At 40.4% G+C, this 20,159-nt stretch overlaps 2 protein-coding genes across 2 annotated transcripts in view; both read left to right on the plus strand.

The window, feature by feature from the left end:
• pik3r2 (phosphoinositide-3-kinase, regulatory subunit 2 (beta)) overlaps positions 1-11,819 on the plus strand; it is a 47,581-nt gene extending 35,762 nt beyond the window's left edge. The window contains exons 10-16 of the mRNA XM_084057725.1: positions 75-255; positions 554-673; positions 888-1,030; positions 1,315-1,491; positions 2,523-2,594; positions 3,501-3,674; positions 4,038-11,819. Of these exons, the coding sequence (XP_083913851.1) occupies positions 75-255; positions 554-673; positions 888-1,030; positions 1,315-1,491; positions 2,523-2,594; positions 3,501-3,674; positions 4,038-4,245 (1,075 nt within the window). The 3' untranslated portion in view covers positions 4,246-11,819. The remainder of the gene's footprint in view (positions 1-74; positions 256-553; positions 674-887; positions 1,031-1,314; positions 1,492-2,522; positions 2,595-3,500; positions 3,675-4,037) is intronic.
• Positions 11,820-13,201: 1,382 nt separating this feature from the next.
• ifi30a (IFI30 lysosomal thiol reductase a) lies at positions 13,202-17,801 on the plus strand. Its single transcript, XM_084057740.1, has 7 exons — positions 13,202-13,455; positions 14,629-14,817; positions 15,576-15,650; positions 15,859-15,945; positions 16,091-16,243; positions 17,226-17,294; positions 17,501-17,801. The coding sequence occupies exons 1-7, from the start codon at positions 13,318-13,320 to the stop codon at positions 17,567-17,569; spliced, it is 780 nt and encodes a 259-aa protein (XP_083913866.1). The 5' UTR covers positions 13,202-13,317; the 3' UTR covers positions 17,570-17,801.
• Positions 17,802-20,159: the final 2,358 nt, after the last annotated feature.

Raw genomic sequence — 20,159 nt, forward strand, 5'->3', positions numbered from 1 at the left:
ATTTGACCTTTTTCCGTGTTTCCATCCCTTGCTCATTTGAACTCCTCCTCTCACCTCTTCTTCATCCCCTGCAGGAAAGGAGGGAACAACAAATTGATAAAGATCTACCACCGAGAGGGCAAGTATGGCTTCTCCGAGCCCCTCACTTTCGTGTCTGTGGTGGAGCTCATCAACCACTACCGCCATGAGTCCTTGGCCCAGTACAACGCCAAGCTGGACACCAAGCTCTTCTACCCCATCTCCAAGTACCAACAGGTGAGGGGGGCTCATACACAGTGCTGTGCCACATCTTTAGATTTAACGGCTCCAGAACTAAAATTCTCAAAACTCAAATCTCAGTCTGTGAACACAGTCTGTGCTGATGAAGTCCATGCAAAGTCATACTTAGCTTCAGTGCAATGCCATGCACCTTCACGAAATAAGGACATCAAGTTTATCTTTTGTAACTAACACCATCAAAGTCATGTTGCTTTCTGTGCTACTGTATGTGCGCAGATATGCATTCCAATGGAAACTGAGTCATTGTTGTGTTTTTCCATGATGTGGCCACCAGTTGGTGAAGGAGACCAGCATAGAGGAGGTGGGAGAACAGCTGAAGGTCTACCATGAGCAGTGGCAGGAGAAGAGTCGCGAGTACGACTCCCTGTATGAGGAATATACACGAACCTCACAGGTATCTGAAGTGTCTCTTGCTCTCTCTCTCTGTCTCTCTCTCTCTCTCTCTCTCTCTCTCTCTCTCTCTCTCTCTCTCTCTCTCTCTCACACACACAGACACACACATATACAGCATTCATTCAGGGACTATAGGGGAAATTTAAGACACTATTAAATCTCAATCACATATGAATTTCACTGATCTCTCTCTGTACCTTTACCCTCTTCCGCAGGAGCTGCAGATGAAGCGGACCGCCATTGAGGCCTTCAACGAGACCATCAAGATCTTCGAGGAGCAGTGTGAGACCCAGGAACGCTACAGCCGAGAGTGTCTGGAGAGATTCCAACGAGAGGGTAACGAGAAGGAGATCCAGAAGTAAGTGAGACAGAGCTTGTACAAAGTGCAGTCACCATGTACTTGACCACACATGTACAACTCATATATAATTGGCTTTCAGTCAGTGTTACAGCTGACATCTATAGTTGTTTTGATTGAATTGAATTGTTCAATTGATTTATATAATCAAATCGAAACTGAAAGTAGACCGGTGATTTGCAAAAAACATCAGTCAGGTTGATCTGAGTTTGAAGAAAGCTCAGACTAAACAAAAACACTGATTCTCTGTCTGGAACAAAACTCACTGGATTCTCTCGAATCAGGATCCAGAGCAACTCGGAACGCCTGAAGTCTCGAGTGACGGAGATCCACGACAGCAAGCGGAAGCTGGAGCAGGACCTGAGGCAGCAGGTCAACGACAACAGAGAGATCGACAAGAAGATGAACAGCCTCAAGCCCGACCTCATGCAGCTCCGCAAGATCAGGGATCAGTACCTGATGTAAGCTCGCCTTCGCCTAAAACCAAATATGCTTTTGTAATTTTAAGCCATTTACGAACTGCGCCCACACTCACACACAACGTGTGTGAGTGTGGGCGTATTCAGTACCTCATGCCTAACTAAGTGTACAGCTACATACCCAACTTTCACATTTAGCCAAACCTATCCTCATCTTTAACCCATTAATACCTGGAACTGTGTCATTTTTAGATTTGAGCTAAAAAGCATTATTTTACACTTTAGGCTATTCAAAAATAGCAGATCTACAAGCTCATAGTTTTGAAAAATCATGAGAATGTGTGCAAATCTTTGAACATAATATATTTTTTAAGCGAACATTTTTAACTCAAATCTTTGCTTCTGGGGGTCCCTGGAACAAAATATTTTGATGGGGGTCCGCGGGCCAAATACATATCATTTTGGGGGTCCTTGACATGAAAAAGATTGAGCACCACTGATATAGAAACATACGTTTTTCAGAAAACTGTTGAGATTTAGGAGACATGTAGAATCGGCTTCAGGTCTCAATGGGTTAAAAGAACGACCTTGAGGGAATAACAGTAAAAGACATTTGGGCATCACTGGAAACACACACACACACACACACACACACACACACACACACACACACACACACACACACGATCAAAATAGAATATCATTGATGTCGGGCAGAAGCGTTTACGCCAAACAAGAGTGTCATGCAAAAGTTGAGAAAATAGACAATCTGTACAAGCTCACAGGATGCGATGTGTTGTGAGCTTGTATATCTTCTATTTTTGCTATGTTTTTAATCAATTTGAAAGTGAAAGTGGTTAAGTCTGTGGGGTTTATAAATATTTAACCAATGAAGTATTAACAAGAGCTTGTGACTAAATAATAACTACATTGGATCCATTGGAACAGGTTATTTTCTCCATATCCTGAGAAGTCATGGTTTTGGACATACAAGGTTTCCGGCCGACAGCGACGATATGTGGTACATAGAGTAAGCCAGTAATGTCTAACCAGTGGTGGACTTCACTTTGCAGATGGTTGACTCAAAAAGGGACACGGCAGAAGAAGATCAATGAATGGCTGGACATCAAGAACGACGCTGACGAGTAAGTGTATGACATTAACCCATTAAGACCTGGAACGCATCTGTAGATTTGAGCCAAAAAATCATTATTTTACACTTTGGCTATTTTTGAAAAATCGAGAAAATGTGTGCAAATCTTTGAATATATATATTTAAAAAGCGAACATTTGTAACTCAAATCTTTGCTTCTGGGGGTCCCTGGAATAAAATATTTTCAGATGGGGGTCCGCGGCCAAATACATATCATTTTGGGGTCCTTGACATTAAAAAGTTTGAAAACCACTGACATAGCAACATACGTTTTTTTCAAAGAACTGTTAGGATTTAGAAGACATTTGTAGAATCGGAACCTCAGGCCTTAATGGGTTAAACATCTGATCATAGGGAATTTATACAGGTGCTGGAAGGCCTCGAATATGCTTGATATGTATTTATTTGTTGATTTTATATTTTAACCCCAGGGATGCACTGGAAATACTCAAATGCTCAAGTCAGTTTGCATAGGGGATACATCTAATCATGCTGAAAAACTCAAAAAACATTGTCTAATTCTTTAGTGTAATTTACAGAGAGAGTAGTTTAATTTAAAGAGAGAGCTGTGGTTGTTGGATTAGTTGGTACCGTGCTTAACCTGCAAGGTGCATTGAGGATGCTCGAAATGAGTTTGAGTTTGAGTTTTGAAAACCTTTGCAAACCTTGTGATCTGTAACTAATCATTTGTCATTTTAACGACTGAGAGATCCAGAAATGCCACTTGTAATTGAAGCACTGTACTCAGCGGGCTTCTGAGGTTGGCTTCAAGCTGCCTCCTCGTTGCTGCAAGGCAAGGATGGAAATGTCAAGAAGGTGGCGAAACAAGTTTCCTTATCTTGTGTTTATCTCAGGAATCTCAAAATAAATGAATGCTCCTTTGTCTCTGTGTTTCCAGCTCCTACTCGCTGGTGGAGGAGGATGAGGGCTCGCCCCACCACGACGAGTGCTCTTGGTACGTAGGCGACATCAAACGCACCCAAGCCGAGGAGATGCTGAGAGGAAAATCTGACGGGACCTTCCTCATCCGAGAGAGCCAGTCACAGAAGGGCTCCTTTGCCTGCTCTGTAGTGTGAGTTTTTGCAGTTTTAATTTAGTTTATGGAAGTTATGTGTTATCTTTTACTGTTACTCTTTATCACACTTTTCTTCCAATTCCAATAAGTTAACCACTTAAACCCTATATATACTTAATTGTCCGGAGTTCCCCAGCGGTCTATACTTGGTCCTTTCCTTTTTTTCCTCTACACCAAATCTTTTCGCCAAAAATAGCAGATCTGCAAGTGACCCGTTACAAGCTTGTAGATCTGCTATTTTCTGAAAATGTTTGCCTGTTTTTCCATGCCCAGAATAGGGACGCAAGGGTTCCTGTGGTTAAGGATTCAATTTGTAGTATTTGTACCATGAAACTGAACATTTCTCTCCTGGTTTTCCAGTGTGGAGGGCGACGCCAAGCACTGCGTCATTTACAAGACAGCCACGGGGTACGGCTTCGCCGAGCCCTACAACCTCTACTCCTCCCTCAGAGATCTGGTGCTCCACTACAAAAACGTCTCCTTGGTCCAACACAACGACCAGCTGAATGTAAACCTAGCCTACCCGGTTCTGGCCCGTTCACCCAATCAAAACCAGCACCCCAGATGAGCTACCCCGCCACATCCCTTCCCCCAGCCAGGGTGGGAAGAAAATGTATTTTTTTTTGTTCATTCACATTGAAAAAAAGAATAACAATAATCAACCTATGAACAGTGGTTATCAACCTGTTGAAGTGGCTGCTAGACTTGGAGGATTCACCAGCCATGGCCATAATTGAGTGACGTTTGGCGGGTGCTTGACGGTGCTTTTCTTTTTTCCCACTCTGGCCTCGGCCCAGCAGAGGGCGCTCCTCTCCGCTCACAGCATGGCATCAAAACAACATAAAGCACACAAATACCAACAACTAAGCACTGTACGGTTCATGGTGCGCGTGGCGCCTTAGCCAGTACGCCTATACAGTGTCAGTTACAGTATGAGAAAACTGTGAGAGAAGATGTCATTGATATGTACCAACAACAACAGCAACAAAACAGCCTACACTAAATGTTGTTAAACAAGGTCACTAAAAGCACACAGAAAACAATTTAAGCCTCAGACTATTGTTTAAAAAAATACACAGAGATGTAGAGAGATGAAGGTGAAGGAGAACAGGCTGTCGGACGAGGGGGAACGCCAAAACAAAGTAATTTTTTTCCTGCTTTGGCCTTGCCTGCTAACTTGCTGTAGACAAAGGCCCTGAGCTGTCATCCCCAGACTGCCTGCTAAAGTCTCCTTAGACAAAGGCCTGAGCTAGCTGTCAACCCCCAGGAAAAGGACTGGCTTTTGGCTAACCGGGCTGCTCGCATTGCTTCACACCACCGATGGGCGACTGAGAAACCTTGGTCCAGCGGGGGAAGTAGTCACTGGAGCTTGGAGGAACTTGTGTTGTTTGGGTGCGGGGAGGGGAGGGGAGGGGAGAGAATGCTGCGGTTGTGGGAGTTAATTGTGTTAGAGGGTTCTAAACTGTTAGATTCGATTTAAAGCTTGCTTAAGTGCCATAGTAATAGCCTTGACTGACCACGAGCCTGTGTCACAAGAATGAGGGCCTACATCGGGGAACGGATGGAGAGAGGGAAAGACGGAAGGTAGGGGCTTTCTAGAGAAAGCTACAGTGTAAAAAAAAAACTGCTTATATATTTTTATTGAATAGATCAAGCTGCTGTGATTGGTTTCTCTCTCTCCCTTTCACTCCTGGCCTCTCTGTGAATTTGTTGATAAGGTACAGCATCATAGATTTACACGGTACAAGCTTTGGTGTATTGTGAGTATACGCACTGTAATCACAATACACTAAAGAAAATGGTACATTGATGAATGCAGTTGACTAGGATTCAGGTTGAAATCATGGATCATTGAGAGACTCTGCACCAAGCGTGTTTTTTTTGTTTTGTTGTTGTTTAAAACTTATACTTGCTTCTTCTTCTTCCTCTTAAATACTGTAGCCACCTGTAGCCACTGACTTCAGGTATAACTGTTAGTGTTGTTCTAAATGTGTTTATTTCTATATGCTAATGACACTTAAAAAGAGCATCTGTCTATGTGATTCTGATATCTTCAGTACTGTATGTGCTTTGTCTCTAGCTAGGAAGACTGTTTTACTGGTACAACATTCTTTGCAGATGTTTTTTTTGTTTATATTTTTTTGGACACAGATTTACTCTCGGTACTTGGCCACAAAAACACACTGCTCTTGACTTTTTTTTTTGTACGCGTGCGAGAGGCCTGATTCACAGTGCTGGAGAATATTGTACAAAGTGAGAGAATTGAATTTTAGGTGTAACGTAGCGCAGGTAAACAGAAGCATGCAGTCAGTACAGTACAGTATGTGACACTGATGCATTTTGATGGCTATAATTTCTTATATTCCATCATTTTGCTATGCTCTCAGATTCTGCTCGGAGGACGCACAGTATCCAGCTAATGTGAGCCAAATGAAGGATGTCTTTTCATGTAGCAAGAGAAAAAAAGAACCTGTCCTTTTGCCATTTAGCACGGCCACACTTGACTGAGAGATTATCTGCTCTGCAGTATGCATGAACTCTATTCTTTTTGGATTTTCCCTTTTGTTTTGTTTTTACTTGGCACCTGTGCTCGATACTCGTGCTGTCTATATACTTTCAGTGCTGTGTTGTGTTTGAGGATTAAGCACAAGACAGTAGTATGTGAATGAGACTAGGTTTTAGATACGGACACACTTCCGAGAGCAACTCCTTCCCCCATGTTCTGTGTTGTAGCAGTGACTTCCTGCTGTTCCTTTATGCCTGATTTATACTTGGCCGCGCATCGTGTTTCACGTGCTGCACGCAACTAAGTATAAATCAGGCTTTATGTTCATGTGGCTGGAGGCAACGCTTCCCCAACCATCTCTTTTGTTCTATCTCTATTTCAAAGCACAGTCCTTTCGCATGGAAATGGAACTATTGAGTAATCGTTTTGTGGTCGATGAAAAGGTCACGCCGACAACAGGCATCACGTAATGACATTTAGTAAATTTAATCTGGTGGGTTGATTTAAGTGGTGCTTTTTTTATTTCTGGAGATGAAAATAATTAATCTCCAGAGTTTCCCCACTTATAGTTGTCCCAGTTTGCCAAAAAAGAAAGAAAGAATAAAAAAAAAGAAAAATGGTATTTTTGTAGAATGTGTGTAGAATAGTTTACAGTAGTCCGGAATGGGAAATTATGAAAAAGAAAGAAAAAAAAAGAATTATTTTTTTGAGAGTTGCATGTTTGGCATTTTAGACTTTCTTTTATTTTGGAGTTGGGTAGGGATGAAAGACATTTTGAATTCAATCAAAAATAATCAACAGTACTGTACTGCTTTGCACAGTTCTTGGCAAGAAGAAACAACCAAGAATTAAACTAGAAGTGACAGCGGTGTTTCTGACAAGAGAGGGCTTAAAAAAAGTTCAATCAGAAAGATTTAGAAGTGCCTTTTGTCATTAGAATTGAGCTCATCTCTTCTCCTCTGTTGTTGAGGCTTTGCTCCTGTAGATGGTGCCATCGCCACATGCTGTGCTCCTTGTTTCATACTGTATTTGTCAGTGATCTAGACTTAGAATAACTCTCAAATGAGCATACATAGTTGTCGTGTGTGTGTGTGTGTGTGTGTGTGTGTGTGTGTGTGTGTGTGTGTGTGTGTGTGTGTGTGTGTGTGTGTGTGTGTGTGTGCAGGTTGGCATGTGGTTGTGTGTGCGTGGTTGTACTGTATGTGTGCATGAGCATGAGTGCGAGCATGTCATAGATATGAGAGTATTTTTTTAGTCGTGCCTCTTTGTTACGTATTCAATAGCTGTTACATATTCATTCTTTTCATGGTGGGGGCTGTACAGTAGCTTGATGGTCATTCTCGTGGAGTACACAAGCTAGCTTTTCTTTGGTGTATTGTTAGATACAGTTCATGATTGAATAAGAACCCACGTTATATAGAAATGTGAATAATACACATCGGTAGCCCAGAGCAGTTTGTTCGAAGCCTAAGCTCATTTGATAAGCTCCCAAGTGATACGCATGCAGTATTTCTCACAGTGTTTCATATTTCAAGTCAGTTCCCTCTGAACTTAATTATCTGGTTGAGCCATCCCCCATTTCTGACACGTGTACGGTACTGTCGGTCGGACCAACATGTTTGTGATTGCACTTTTATTTTCCGTTCCACACACACCCTCCCTGACCAGTGTATCTAACTTCCAACACCGTAAAGACTGACTTTAAGGAGCATCAGTGAAGCTCACTTGCCCATGATAGTGTTTTTTTGTTGTTGTGTTAAGTTCTTTCTTTGCAGTATGTCATCAATGGTTGACATTCTCACTTTGTCGTTATTAGTGTACACACTATACACTTTACATTTTGTTGGATGTGTGTTTGCCAGCTGTCACGTAGTTCTGGTCCTGTTGAACAAACCATGGCAGAATGATTGCCTCATCCCTAGTTCCTTATATAATTAGTTTTACAGTATACAACTCTCCTGTATAGTGCAAATGACCACATGTAGTAACTGTTCTCAAATCATCAAGAGCTACTGGCTCAATGTACAATATTTAGTCACTTTGCGAATCTGTCCCATCTTAACAAGTCATTTAATCTCACATGAAGGCTCTTCAAAGTATACATTTATTTTAAATGTTGGCAGAGTGAGTTTGTTTAAATTGATTCCAAAGCAGCTCCATTTGCAGTACACATTGTCATGAATCAGAGGTTATTATATTGAAGCAAGTTAAGGGATTTCCTTTATTTCAAGGTATCATCACTTGGTTCAAGAAAACTCTCAAAAGTTCTCTGTGGAAAAATGTAACAGCCATGAAAAGTGAATGGAAGATTTTATACCTTGTCAAGATGGATGTTTGTTGAAATGGATTTGATTTGTCTTTGGCCTGTTTTGGATGCATTGTGGAGTGGACTGTACCACTCCTGTAGCCATGAAGCCATGGTTGCATGAGATGGACCCATTATGAAAACGTGTCATTGTGCTTGGACTCTGAGCCGAAATTCTAAGCCTGCTTTCGGTAGCTGCAACTCTCACCCAGGTCATCTTATTAGATAGGTGTTTGTGTCAGAGCTTCTTGGAGGAAAAAAACTAAACAATTTGCTTTTATGATACACCATTAGTAAAATTATTATTTTTTTCACTATCTTCAGTACACACTGTAAAAATATTTTTCTTGAAATGGCGTCAAACATGAAGCACATCTGTCGCTGAATGCAAGGAACAGGCGTACATTTGGTGTCTATTTAGGTGTGAAGAATGAGAGGCGTACTATAAAATAAAATATTTTGAAATATATCTTAAGATATCTATATTTTTGGATTCTATACTTCTGATTTGGATTATGCTTGAAACCAATCAGAAACGGAGGCTTTGATGTGAACGTGATCTGTCGACTTGCTCTGCAGCTGCTTTCATATTCAACAGGTCGAGCAGTTCTTTTTTGAAGCGCAGGCATTTATATTAATCAGCCACAAGCTTCATCCTGATCAGCAACAAACAGATCCAGTTGATCTATGTTAATATAAAGCAATGAGCATGATTATTGAGAGCATTCAGAGGATGAGGCGAGCTCATCTATATATGTTAATATTTACAGAGCTGAGTCTATTTGTAAAACAACAGTTTATTTTTTAATGCGGTCTTGGCTGCTTTGCATTTATTACAGACATTTGAGGGGAGTTGTTGCTTTCTTTCTCTTAACGTGAGAATCTATAATTTTAAAATACATTTCAGCTGAATGATTATAGGTTTGTGTTTGTGTTGAGGCAATTTGAAAGTTTCACCGACAAGGTCTACACTTGTGGGTGGAACAAACACGATAGGTTTCCACCATAGAGATGTACCATAGAGCGGACTATTATGCCTCATTTTTACTTGATTGCACATCATGTCGTGCACCTTAACTAACAGATCTACAAGCTCAAAATGCATCGTACAGCGTTGTGTTGTGAGCTTGTAGATCTGCTATTTTAGTTGTGTGACACCAGCGCACAACAAAGTATAAATCAGACTTTACATTGTACAACGTACACACAACGTACAGTAAGCCATTTTTAACATTGCATCCTACTCTGGTGTATTTCTATGGTAACTGTTTTCAAGAGGGGCATTCATTCTGGAGCAATACATTTAGACAAACCAGCCAATACTAAGCAGATGATAAAACTAGTACAATAATCTGGCCAAACCTTAAATGCAACCGAGGTTCAGAAGCACTCCTTTGAAATACGTAGACCTTTGTACATGGAACAATGATGGCATTAGGAAGTGTTCATTTATGGTGCCTGAGTATTTTTTATTTTTTTTATTTTTGGCTTTTTTAAAAAGCTGATAGATTTGTCTGTCCAAATGTTTTTGTTTGTTTATATCTGTTAATGATAACCTTACAGAACCTATAAAGAAAAAAATAAGCTAGCTTGAATTTTTTCCTCCATACAGAAAAAATACAAATGTTTACGATATGTAATTAACCAAATAGCAAGTATGCATTTGAAAATCAATCTGTCTGTCCCTTAAAGTGGCTGCGATAGATTGATTTGATTTATATTTCTTTTTTTTCTTCTGTCATTTTAAACTTGAAAATGTTATGACTGCTTGTTCTCTTTTCTGTATTCATTTTTTTTACTCATCAAGACAGTGCTCCCTCAATATGACAGCATAGCAGTTGTTATCATAACCAATACATTCAACAAGATGTTCTTTAGAGTGTACAGTATGTGGAAGGTAGAATGGTCTACACGCATTGGTCCACCTCGTATAGATGTTTATTCATTCAGTTTCTATATTCTGTACTGTACCTGACTATTTCATCTTACACTGAGCCTTGTATATGCCGGACTGAATCCTAACTTGGGATACATTTGAATACATCATGGTAGACTTATATGCAAGTTTTCCACTTGACATTGATATACATACAGTAAGTAAGGTGTGGTCTTAAAAAGAAAGAATCAGGACTCAGGCCAGAATTGTTTTCTTTCTTTCAGAATCCCCATGTTGTGTGAACAGTCAGTAGAGGTTGCATGCTCAGTGAAAATGCCTGTGTAGTTTTGGGACAATTCAACTGAGCAGGTATTAAGGAAGAGGCATTCTTTGTTTTTCACAAAACAACAAACCATATCAGACAAGAACAGGGAGACAAAACAAAAAGTTGTTATGTCAAATATTACAGTTCGTTAGAAAACCAAAAATCTTCCCAAATTCTTGACACACCCTTACTCAGAAATCATGATGACTCAGATTCAGACTACACTTTCATTTCCCTCTAGCAGCATTTGTCTAGTCTCTTCAATCACCCCATCCGTCATGCTGAAAGGTTGCTTGCTTGTTTGATTTGATGTGACTGTCGTAGTATTTCTCACTGGTGTATAGTAGTACATATTCACAAACCCACCCAATACTACTTTGGAGACAGTATTGACTGGGATAGATTGAGCAGCTTTTTGGACACCACATCCTTGTCCAGGAACATGTCTCTATACTTACATGGCAACATCATTTATGTTTGATATACATACTTTGTATACTTTATTCCATGTCTCAGCTCAAAATAACAGATTTTTCAACCTTCAGTTGAAAATCTGCTGTTTTAAAGGAGCACTATTATGGGTGTATGATGGGAAGGTGGGAAGATCATTGGCTTGCTTCCTGTCTTGACACCCAACTGTTTCTCCTATGTTGTCCAAATATTTGCTCAGTATATCATAGTCTAAACAACTCTCATACATACATTGTGATGTATGTTTTCTTATTGTAGTGTGATGTGATCTTCTCTTTGTTTTTCAAAATGGTGAATGGAAAATGAATGGGACAGTCAGATAAAGCTACTCTACACCAAAGTGCAATTGAACTCAGAGGGAGCACTGTCGTTACAGCCAGTGGAGGCCCGCTGGCTGTGGTGTGCACAATCTATGTATGTATGATGATTCTTGTTCTCTTCCCTCGTGTTTTTCTTTCCTCTTTCAGTCTGTAGTTATTCAGATGCATTTCTCTCTCCTGTTCTTCCTCTCTTTCTTTCTTTCTTTCTTTCTTTCTCTCTCTTGTGTACAGCTTGCTTTGGAGTTGTGTTTGTCCCCAGACAGGTACTCTTACATCTGTACGGTTCTTTCTTTAGGTTGATGCAATGATTTAAATGACAATAAAAGATGTATAAAATGAGGTCTGGTGTCTGGTGTTTTTTGCTTTGTTCGCTTTTTTACGTCACCTTATCAGTGGAGCGCTGTAGTCAGGAATTATGTGAGAGTCATCATGTTAATCTTTCATAACTTGTAGAGGCTTGGATGACTCTGATGCGGTGTGCATATCTCATGACTCTTCCTAAGGAAGGTGTTGGGTATCATGTTAACAGTAACAGTACAGAAATGAGGAACGTACATACATGCATCACTGACCATCCATTGGCAACGACAATGTTTCTGAATAGACCTACTATATATAAATAGGTTTTCCCCCCAGATTTACTTCCTCAGATTCACTTCCTTAAAATAGTTTGTGTGCCCCAAACATAATAATACATAATGTTAATCAGGTGGTTACATTTGTAACCTAGGTTTGTCATGTTTGTCAATTGTGCACAAACACAAGGCCTTCATTTAATTCATTATGAGGGTTGGAATGATTTCAGTCTAGACTATTAGGCTATTGTTTACTTTAGGCAAAAAAAAACAAATTGTTTCTTGTTGATGGTAAAAAAAAAAGTTTTTAATAACGAAAAAACATCACATGGATGCACCTGGGACGTATCATCATTGTTGTAGCCTGGGGTCATAGGATGTTTCGGGTCTCGCAACATACACCCTCGCCCAGGTGACACAGCCAGGGTTGATCAAGCCCTGACTTACGTCCCAGGTAGCACCCACGGTCAGTCCTAAATAGGGAAAGACAGGGCCACTCAATACGCTTGTCCGAAACTACTCTGCCAGGAATGGGGGAGAGGAGATACTCTGGCACGTGGAGGGACTAGGCTTAACTTTTAAAAGTTAAGCAAATATTTTTGAACAAAAAAACAACCTCTTTGAGATCTTTGGAATCCCTTCATCACTGTGTAAAAAGAATGACGTAATTACAAAGACCAGAAATGTTTCCCTTGCAACTTCATATCCTGATTCTGAGGGTTTTCTTTGCCACTGTATCGATATGCCTATGTAGCCTATGTCAGAAAAAGACTTGTGAGATATAATTTATTGCAAGAATATAATATAATATAATAGCTGAGAGAGAGGAACCCAACAATTCAGCCCATTTTATTTCTATTCAGTGGTGTTAAGGATATATAGGCCTACCAGTGTATATATATTTATTTATATGTATATTCATTTAAATGCAAGTCACCACCTTGACCAGTGTGACTGTCATGTGGTTATATGACTCATTAAAAAAATCCAGCCTTTAATGAGGGCTCCGTAAATTACAGATTGAAAAGCATTGTAAAGCAACTTTGCTTGTCTGCCGGAGTTAGGTGACGCTGTTGTCGCCACATGACCCGACAGCCAATCAGAACACAGGTAACCTCTGTTAAAGGCAAGCCCCGTACGTAGTTTCTGTTCAAAGAAGTTATCCTCATCCTGAAGTTGTTGTAGCCGGCGGCGGTAGATTTGGAGAGTGTGTTTGCACCTTTATTTTACTGTAGGGTCAGTGGTTCCCCATCGAGCTAGAGATGAAGGTCTTTTTGTTGTTGATGGTGACTCTGTGGTCATATTCGGATAGTGCTCACTGCACTAGTCCCATCTCGTCGAGCTGCTCTCACTCCCCGGCGCAGTGGTGCTCATCTCTGGAATCTGCTATCGAATGTGGGGTAAGAAAGTTCATAGTGTGAGTTGTTTATGGAAATAATGATGTATAGCACCAACTTCAAAATGTTGACTCAGCAAACGAGCCGAGGAAAATAGAGCTATTGCCAATAGGCTAATAAACGTTTGAGGAAGTTATCTAGCCTTTCGTATCTATGATAGTCTTGGGCTTCACCCCTCAATTGTCGCTAGGCATCCGCGCGGAAAGCCCACAAAAAAAACATATAAAGTGCTGACCCTGTAGCCCCGGATGTTAACTCAACATTAGGAACCTGTATGCACTGTAGAAGCCCGTATTTTTCAATAGATCCCGTCTGTGTCGTATTCTGTCGGAAATTCCCTGTATTCCTCAATGGGCGGTAGTAACGGGGCGCATCTGGTAAAAGCCGGTATTACAGTCAATGTGAACAGGAAGTAAACGAGGGGGGGAATTTGGCGTTCAGACCAGACGGGATTAAAACACCTCTATTGAAAAATACGGACTAATGCAGTGCACAAAGATTCCAAATGCTGAGTTAACACCCGGGGCTACCGGGTAAGAACCTTATATTTTGCATTTGTACACGTTTTTAGAAATACGGACATTACGGGCGGATGTCCAGTGACAGCTGGGGGGTAAAGCCCAAGACGATCACAGATATGCAAATGTCACAGCACCAAATTCAAAATATCGACTCTGCAAACGAGCCGAGAAAAAAGGACCACCTATTGCTAAATAAACGTTTGAGGAAGTAATCAGAATTGCTTCAGTCAGAATACATGTCCATTGTCCTAACTCACAGATATCCCACTACACTCATTCCTCAATTTACACAGACATATAATGATGTTAACATCTGAAGACCCTTCCACAACAGGTCAGCGAGAATTGCTTAAAAGCTGCAATACCACAGTATAATTGGGAAACTCTAGGGAGTGAGGGACTCCAGGGCAATATATTACAATTAGGAACTGACCAATGATACATCAGTATGGATAATAACCCACACAGTTAAATAATGTCTGCAATGCATAATGAACAACAGCACAGGGTGCATTGTTGAGTGTGTAAAAAAAACACTCCACACCTAGCCTAGAGACATTAGCCTACATCCCAAAGTCCAGAGTGAGATAAACATAGAGCATACATAGATATAACAATATATTATAACTTCACACATGTCTACATGCTCCTGTAGGTCTTGAAGCAGTGCCTTGAGACCAATTTCACCAGGTCCCGTAGTGATGCACCAAAGGTCCAGGTGGAGCTGTACTATGAGTCCCTGTGCCCTGGCTGCAGACGTTTCCTCACTGAGATGCTCTTCCCTACCTGGGTCATGCTCTATGACATCCTCAATGTCACCCTGGTGCCCTACGGCAATGCACAAGTAAGTTGTACACCGAACAAAATAAGAACGGCAAGTATTCATTTACAGTATTTGAAGTAGGCGTACCAATCACCATGATAGAAAATAGTTTACTGCAGTATTTATGCTTATGTTTCTTACATTTTAAAACATATGATAAATAAATGGTATAGAAAACAAAATGTCAATAAAACAAATGCACCTGGAGGTGCAAACAATGCCCACACTATCTTCTATTGTTCTACATCTCTTTCCCTGAGATATGACATTATGATGCAATTATGACAGTATGTTAAACATTAGTTATCTCTTCAGGACAGTCAGCTGATCATTCCAACTAAGCGTCAGGAAAATCTGCTTATGATGCACTTGCACTCTTGCACTTATTGTGCCCGCCAGGCTGCGATTTTTCATAGTCCATCCTGATTGGCGAATTTCGAACATTGCTGGCCCACAATAATCTACCTGACCTGGCGGAGACCTGTGCTCCGAGGAGCACTTTTTCTAGTTAAATAAAATGAGAAACCTGATTCTGAAATTGCTGAAAATACTGAAATTTAGCAATTTTAAATACTAGGGTGTTTGTTAGTGTGGTTGCCCGAAAGGGCAGCACACTATACCAGTAATACTACTTGGGTGATTTTATTTAATATTTGTATTATTCTTATTATAGATAAATTAAAGGTTGTCCCGCTACTCCTCCCACAGTTTTGGCGGCACACACTTGTTAGATTTAAAGTAATTTGTTATGTCTATTTTTTGATGATGTGATTCTCCAGGAAACATCTGAAGGACAGAAGCATGTTTTCACTTGCCAGCACGGGCCGGAAGAGTGTCTGGGCAACATGATTGAGGTAAGGGTTTTTCCTCAGGTGCTCACTGTGATTGCTCACCAAATCAAAATGGTAAAAGTCTTACGCTGGTACTCACTACAATAAAGGAGTATACTTCTTTCAACTTGATATACTCAATAATACATTCGTTTTTAAAACCTTTTCTTTATTGTATACCAGGTAAAAATGAACCTAATGTTGGTATATTTATCCCTTTTCTCCCATTCAGACATGCGTAATGCACCTGTCAGACTATGCCTTCCAGGTCATCAACTGTATGGAAAGTGCTGCTGACGTCATCAAAGCCGCCCAGCCTGTAAGACTGTGTGTGTGTGTGTGTGTGTGTGTGTGTGCGTGTGCGTGTGCGTGTGTATTACTGGTTGTGTGTTTGTTTCTCTGATATATCCCTCTGTATCAGAAGTTGATTAAGGTTTATTCACCCTCTTTCTTTTGGTTTTCAGTGTGTGGCTCTCTATTCCCCTAAACTGTCATGGGCCAACGTGATGAGCTGTGTGAATGGAGACCTGGGCAACCAGCTGATGCATCAGAACGCCTTGAAGACCCAAAGCCTGAAGCCTCCACACGAATATGTACCCTGGATCACTCTCGATGGGGTAACCAATGCTTGTTTTTTGCCAGAGTGTGCAACTAAAACTAGGCATGTTGGCTGCACACGAAGGTTGCAAAGAACATCACGCACCACGCCATTTTTTTAATCAATGCACAGCACACACCATTGTAGTTATGGCCACACAAAGGGATCAACCCCGCCGCCACCAAAATATTCATAAAAGCACTTGAGCCATCAACGTTCAGGTTCATATGATGCACACTTGTGGAACTTGTTTGTTTGGCTTGTCAAGCCAAACAAACATGGTTACGACGTTGTGCTTAGATTAGCTTTATTGAAAGTCATGAGTTGGCAAGCTTCATGAGTCGGGCCAATCTTTATTTATAGAGCACATTGTTTTCGACAAGGAAGTTAATTATTCTCCAAGGCTTTGCCTTTGAACTCTTTTGTTTGCAAAAATGTGGTCCTCAAATACGTGTGGTCCTGGAGACCGAGAGTACTGTTGGATTCCGACCGAGAGTACTGTTGGATTTCATTCTAGCCACTTAATCAGGGGCTGAATTAAAAATGGTTTGGGACATTAGGTTATACCAGCTACTACCTGGTATAATAGAATGGTATCAGTATCACGGTTGAAAATGAGTGCTCTCTACTAGGCATCTGTGCACATTCCAATGTTGTCCTGTACACTGTAGATGGTGCCATTTCCCTGAATCTCAAGCTCAAATCATGTCGATCTTTATATCACATTCTTTTATACAAGGAACCAAAGATAAAAGGAATGTGTTTAACAGAAAGGGGGGGGGGCAGCACAAAAAAAAACAATGTCAATGTAGAAAATGTCAAGTTGATTTAACACAAAGACCCATGTTGAATATCAAGTTCAACATGGAGTTTATATTCATTTTATTGCTATTTGAGTTTTTCCACAAATACTTATGAAAGGGTTTAAATGTTGGTATTTACACTACATTGTTCTTGTGCAGTAGGTTTTAGGGTGTATTTGCTTAATTTTTATTTTACAGGAACACACCGATGACCTGCAGAATAAAGCCATGGCTTATCTCTACCCTCTGGTCTGCAGCATGTACAAGGTACAGTTCCAATGGTATATGTGTGTGTATATGTAGATATAGTATCTAAATATACACGATTTATAGTGTTTATATATACACACACACACACACACACACACACACACACACACACACACACACACACACACTCTATACGCATAGGAAACAACACAGGGTACAATCTCCGTTTGGCCTTGCCCTTCATCATACACTTGTCTCTCCAGGGCCCCAAGCCTGATGCCTGTGGAGCATCTAAGATGAGACGGTTCAGAAGCTACTGCCACAAGGAGTGAGGGACCAACATGGCACATGCCTTAATGTTTATTCACTAGTAAACAATACAAAAGGGAACATTATTATCACTCAGGTTTTTTAAACATTCATTAATGGCACTAATTGTTTAGAACTGAATAAGAGTAAAAGGCTGTTATCTCTATTTTTTTTTTTTAATTGTTTTTTATAAAGGGATGAATTATCACTGTGTAACTTTAAAATTGAGGTGACATTAAAGCGAATTATTCTGGATCTGTTTGTTTTTTTTACTCGGAACATTGGAATGTGGTTTGTATGAGTTTCACTGTATTACCATTTTTATTGTGTAAATGAATGATTTGTATCCTCTAAACCGGTGACCCTCAAGCATGGTCCTGGAGACCCAGGGTACTGCTGGTGGTCAATTGTAGACACTTACTGTAGGACCGTTTGAGACCTTGGTTGGGACTGAACACTGAAGCCTAATTTATGCTCTGTTGTACAACACTGCTATTTTTGAAGTGTGACACCGTTTTATGATGAGAAGTGGGCAGCTTCCAGCCTGAAAAAGATCTTAAACCTGTTTTATATTATGGGCAGCAGGGGGCAACTTCAGTGGATGCAAAAGGTGTATTATGTAAGTCAATGGGAAAGTAGCCTCGGAATCCCAATGGGAAAATGACCCTATAATGACTTGATTTATACCTCACAATTAATCAGGGTATGCTTTTAAGCGTGGCTACAGCGAGGCAGAACAATGCATCTCTCCAGTGCCACCCTCTCGTCCAAATATGGTAACTTCAGTTTGCAATGAGCAATGGTAGAAGCATCCAATATCCAACATGACGAAGATCAATTTATTTGAGGCTTAAAAACAGCCTCCACAAACCAATTAGTTTCACAGTCTTCGACTGGGACACAGTGATTTCTGCTAACTAACACCTGGTATAAATAATAATAGTAATCTGGGGCAAGGGCTACAGTTGAGAATGAAAAAAGGGAACTCAGTGGAGTACAAATCTCCACCAGGAGGCATGCACCGCCCTCCCTCCATTGTTGTATCTGTGTGGTGCATATGGTATTGTTTTGCCATTGTGTGTGTTTGAGAAAGGTATGATGCAATGCGGGGGAAAGGCTCTAATAAAGGATGCTGAATGCTAATGCCTTGTGTCAATTATGTTTGTACAGGGCTAGATTGGGAAAACAAATCAGGACAGGAATGTAAATGTGAATACCTGTAAAAAATTGACATTAAGTAGTTAAGGCAGGCTGACAAAGTATGGCAACCAGCTGATGAGTCACTATGAAAGTATTCATATATTGTATATACAGTTCAGGGGTGAAAATTCTGGTACGGTCCAGTACCCACCACTAAAGGATTCAGTGCCGGTACACAGTACCAGGAAGAGGGGAGAGCTGTCTAACAAACATTTTCTCCAGTTGAATATTTTCTTTCCAGTTTACTTACTCAGTTTTCAAAGTGGACAATCAGGGCTAAAAAAAATCACCACTGTCCCAAAGCAGTCCCATTCCCCAAATGTATTCTTAAGAACAAATCTGCTGCTGAGCCAATCAAATGAAACTATGGGAAACTGAACCGGAACCGGAAACCCAGGACAGTTGTGCATAGAACTATTTTGCTGTTTTATATTAATGTTGTGCTCTCTAGGCATTCTGTGCACAGTCCAATGAAACCGGTTTCATAGAGAAAGATCAACTAGTTTTCATATTGTCCTGTAGATGGTGCCATTTCCCTTAATCTCACCCTGTAAAGCAGCTAAGTACGTTTACTCAAGTACTGTACTTATAAGTATTTTTTATTTTACTGGAGTATTTCCAATTTTCAATACTTTTACTTCTACTCCACTACATGGCAGGTAAATATTGTACTTTTACTCCACTACAATTATTTGAAAACTTTAGTAACTCACAGTTAGTAACAGAGTATTTCTATATTGTGGTATTGCTACTTTAATATCTGAGTGCTTCCACCACTGCCGTGACGTGCCGTGCAATAATTGTATTCGGGCAGAATGAAACATGGAGCTCGTTCACTTATTTGTCATCAAATGTTAACATTCAAGTTAAAGTGGGCTGATAACAAATACGTCACGGACCACATGTGTCACCACCGCGTGCAACGGTTGAAAACATACTACATTTATTTACTTAAGTAGAAGTATCAATGCAATGTAGAAACACTCTGTTACAAGTAAAAGTCTGGTAATCAATATGTACTTGAGTAAAAGTAAAAACGTATTGGGATTAAAATATACTTAAAGTACCAAAAGTAAAAGTACTCATTATGCAGAATGTTAGACCATAGACCCCGCCCACTCTCTGAGGAGCTCCACGCAGCTTCAGTCTGATAATCAGGATATAATGTTCCATTTGCCTCTGAGACGTAGTGGAGTAAAAGTAAAACTATTGGAAATTTGAAATACTCCAGTAAAGTGCAAGTACACCTACCTAAGAACTGTACTGAAGTAGAAGTATTACGTAAATGTTGCTCAGTATTCAGCGGACCAGTGGCGCAATGGATAACGCGTCTGCCTACGGAGCAGAAGATTCCAGGTTCGAGTCCTGGCTGGTTCGATGTTTTCTCTTTTCCTATGAAGAATTGAATACACA

The sequence above is a fragment of the Gymnoscopelus microlampas genome (assembly GCF_963454915.1).
Source record: "Gymnoscopelus microlampas genome assembly, chromosome: 5".
Lineage (NCBI taxonomy): Eukaryota > Metazoa > Chordata > Actinopteri > Myctophiformes > Myctophidae > Gymnoscopelus > Gymnoscopelus microlampas.

Coding starts and splice junctions, on each gene's coding strand:
- ifi30a (XM_084057740.1), top strand. CDS start 13,318: ATGAAGGTCTTTTTGTTGTTGATGGTGACTCTGTGGTCATATTCGGAT. Junction 13,456..14,628: donor AATCTGCTATCGAATGTGGG/GTAAGAAAGTTC, acceptor ATGCTCCTGTAG/GTCTTGAAGCAGTGCCTTGA. Junction 16,244..17,225: donor CCTGGATCACTCTCGATGGG/GTAACCAATGCT, acceptor TTTATTTTACAG/GAACACACCGATGACCTGCA.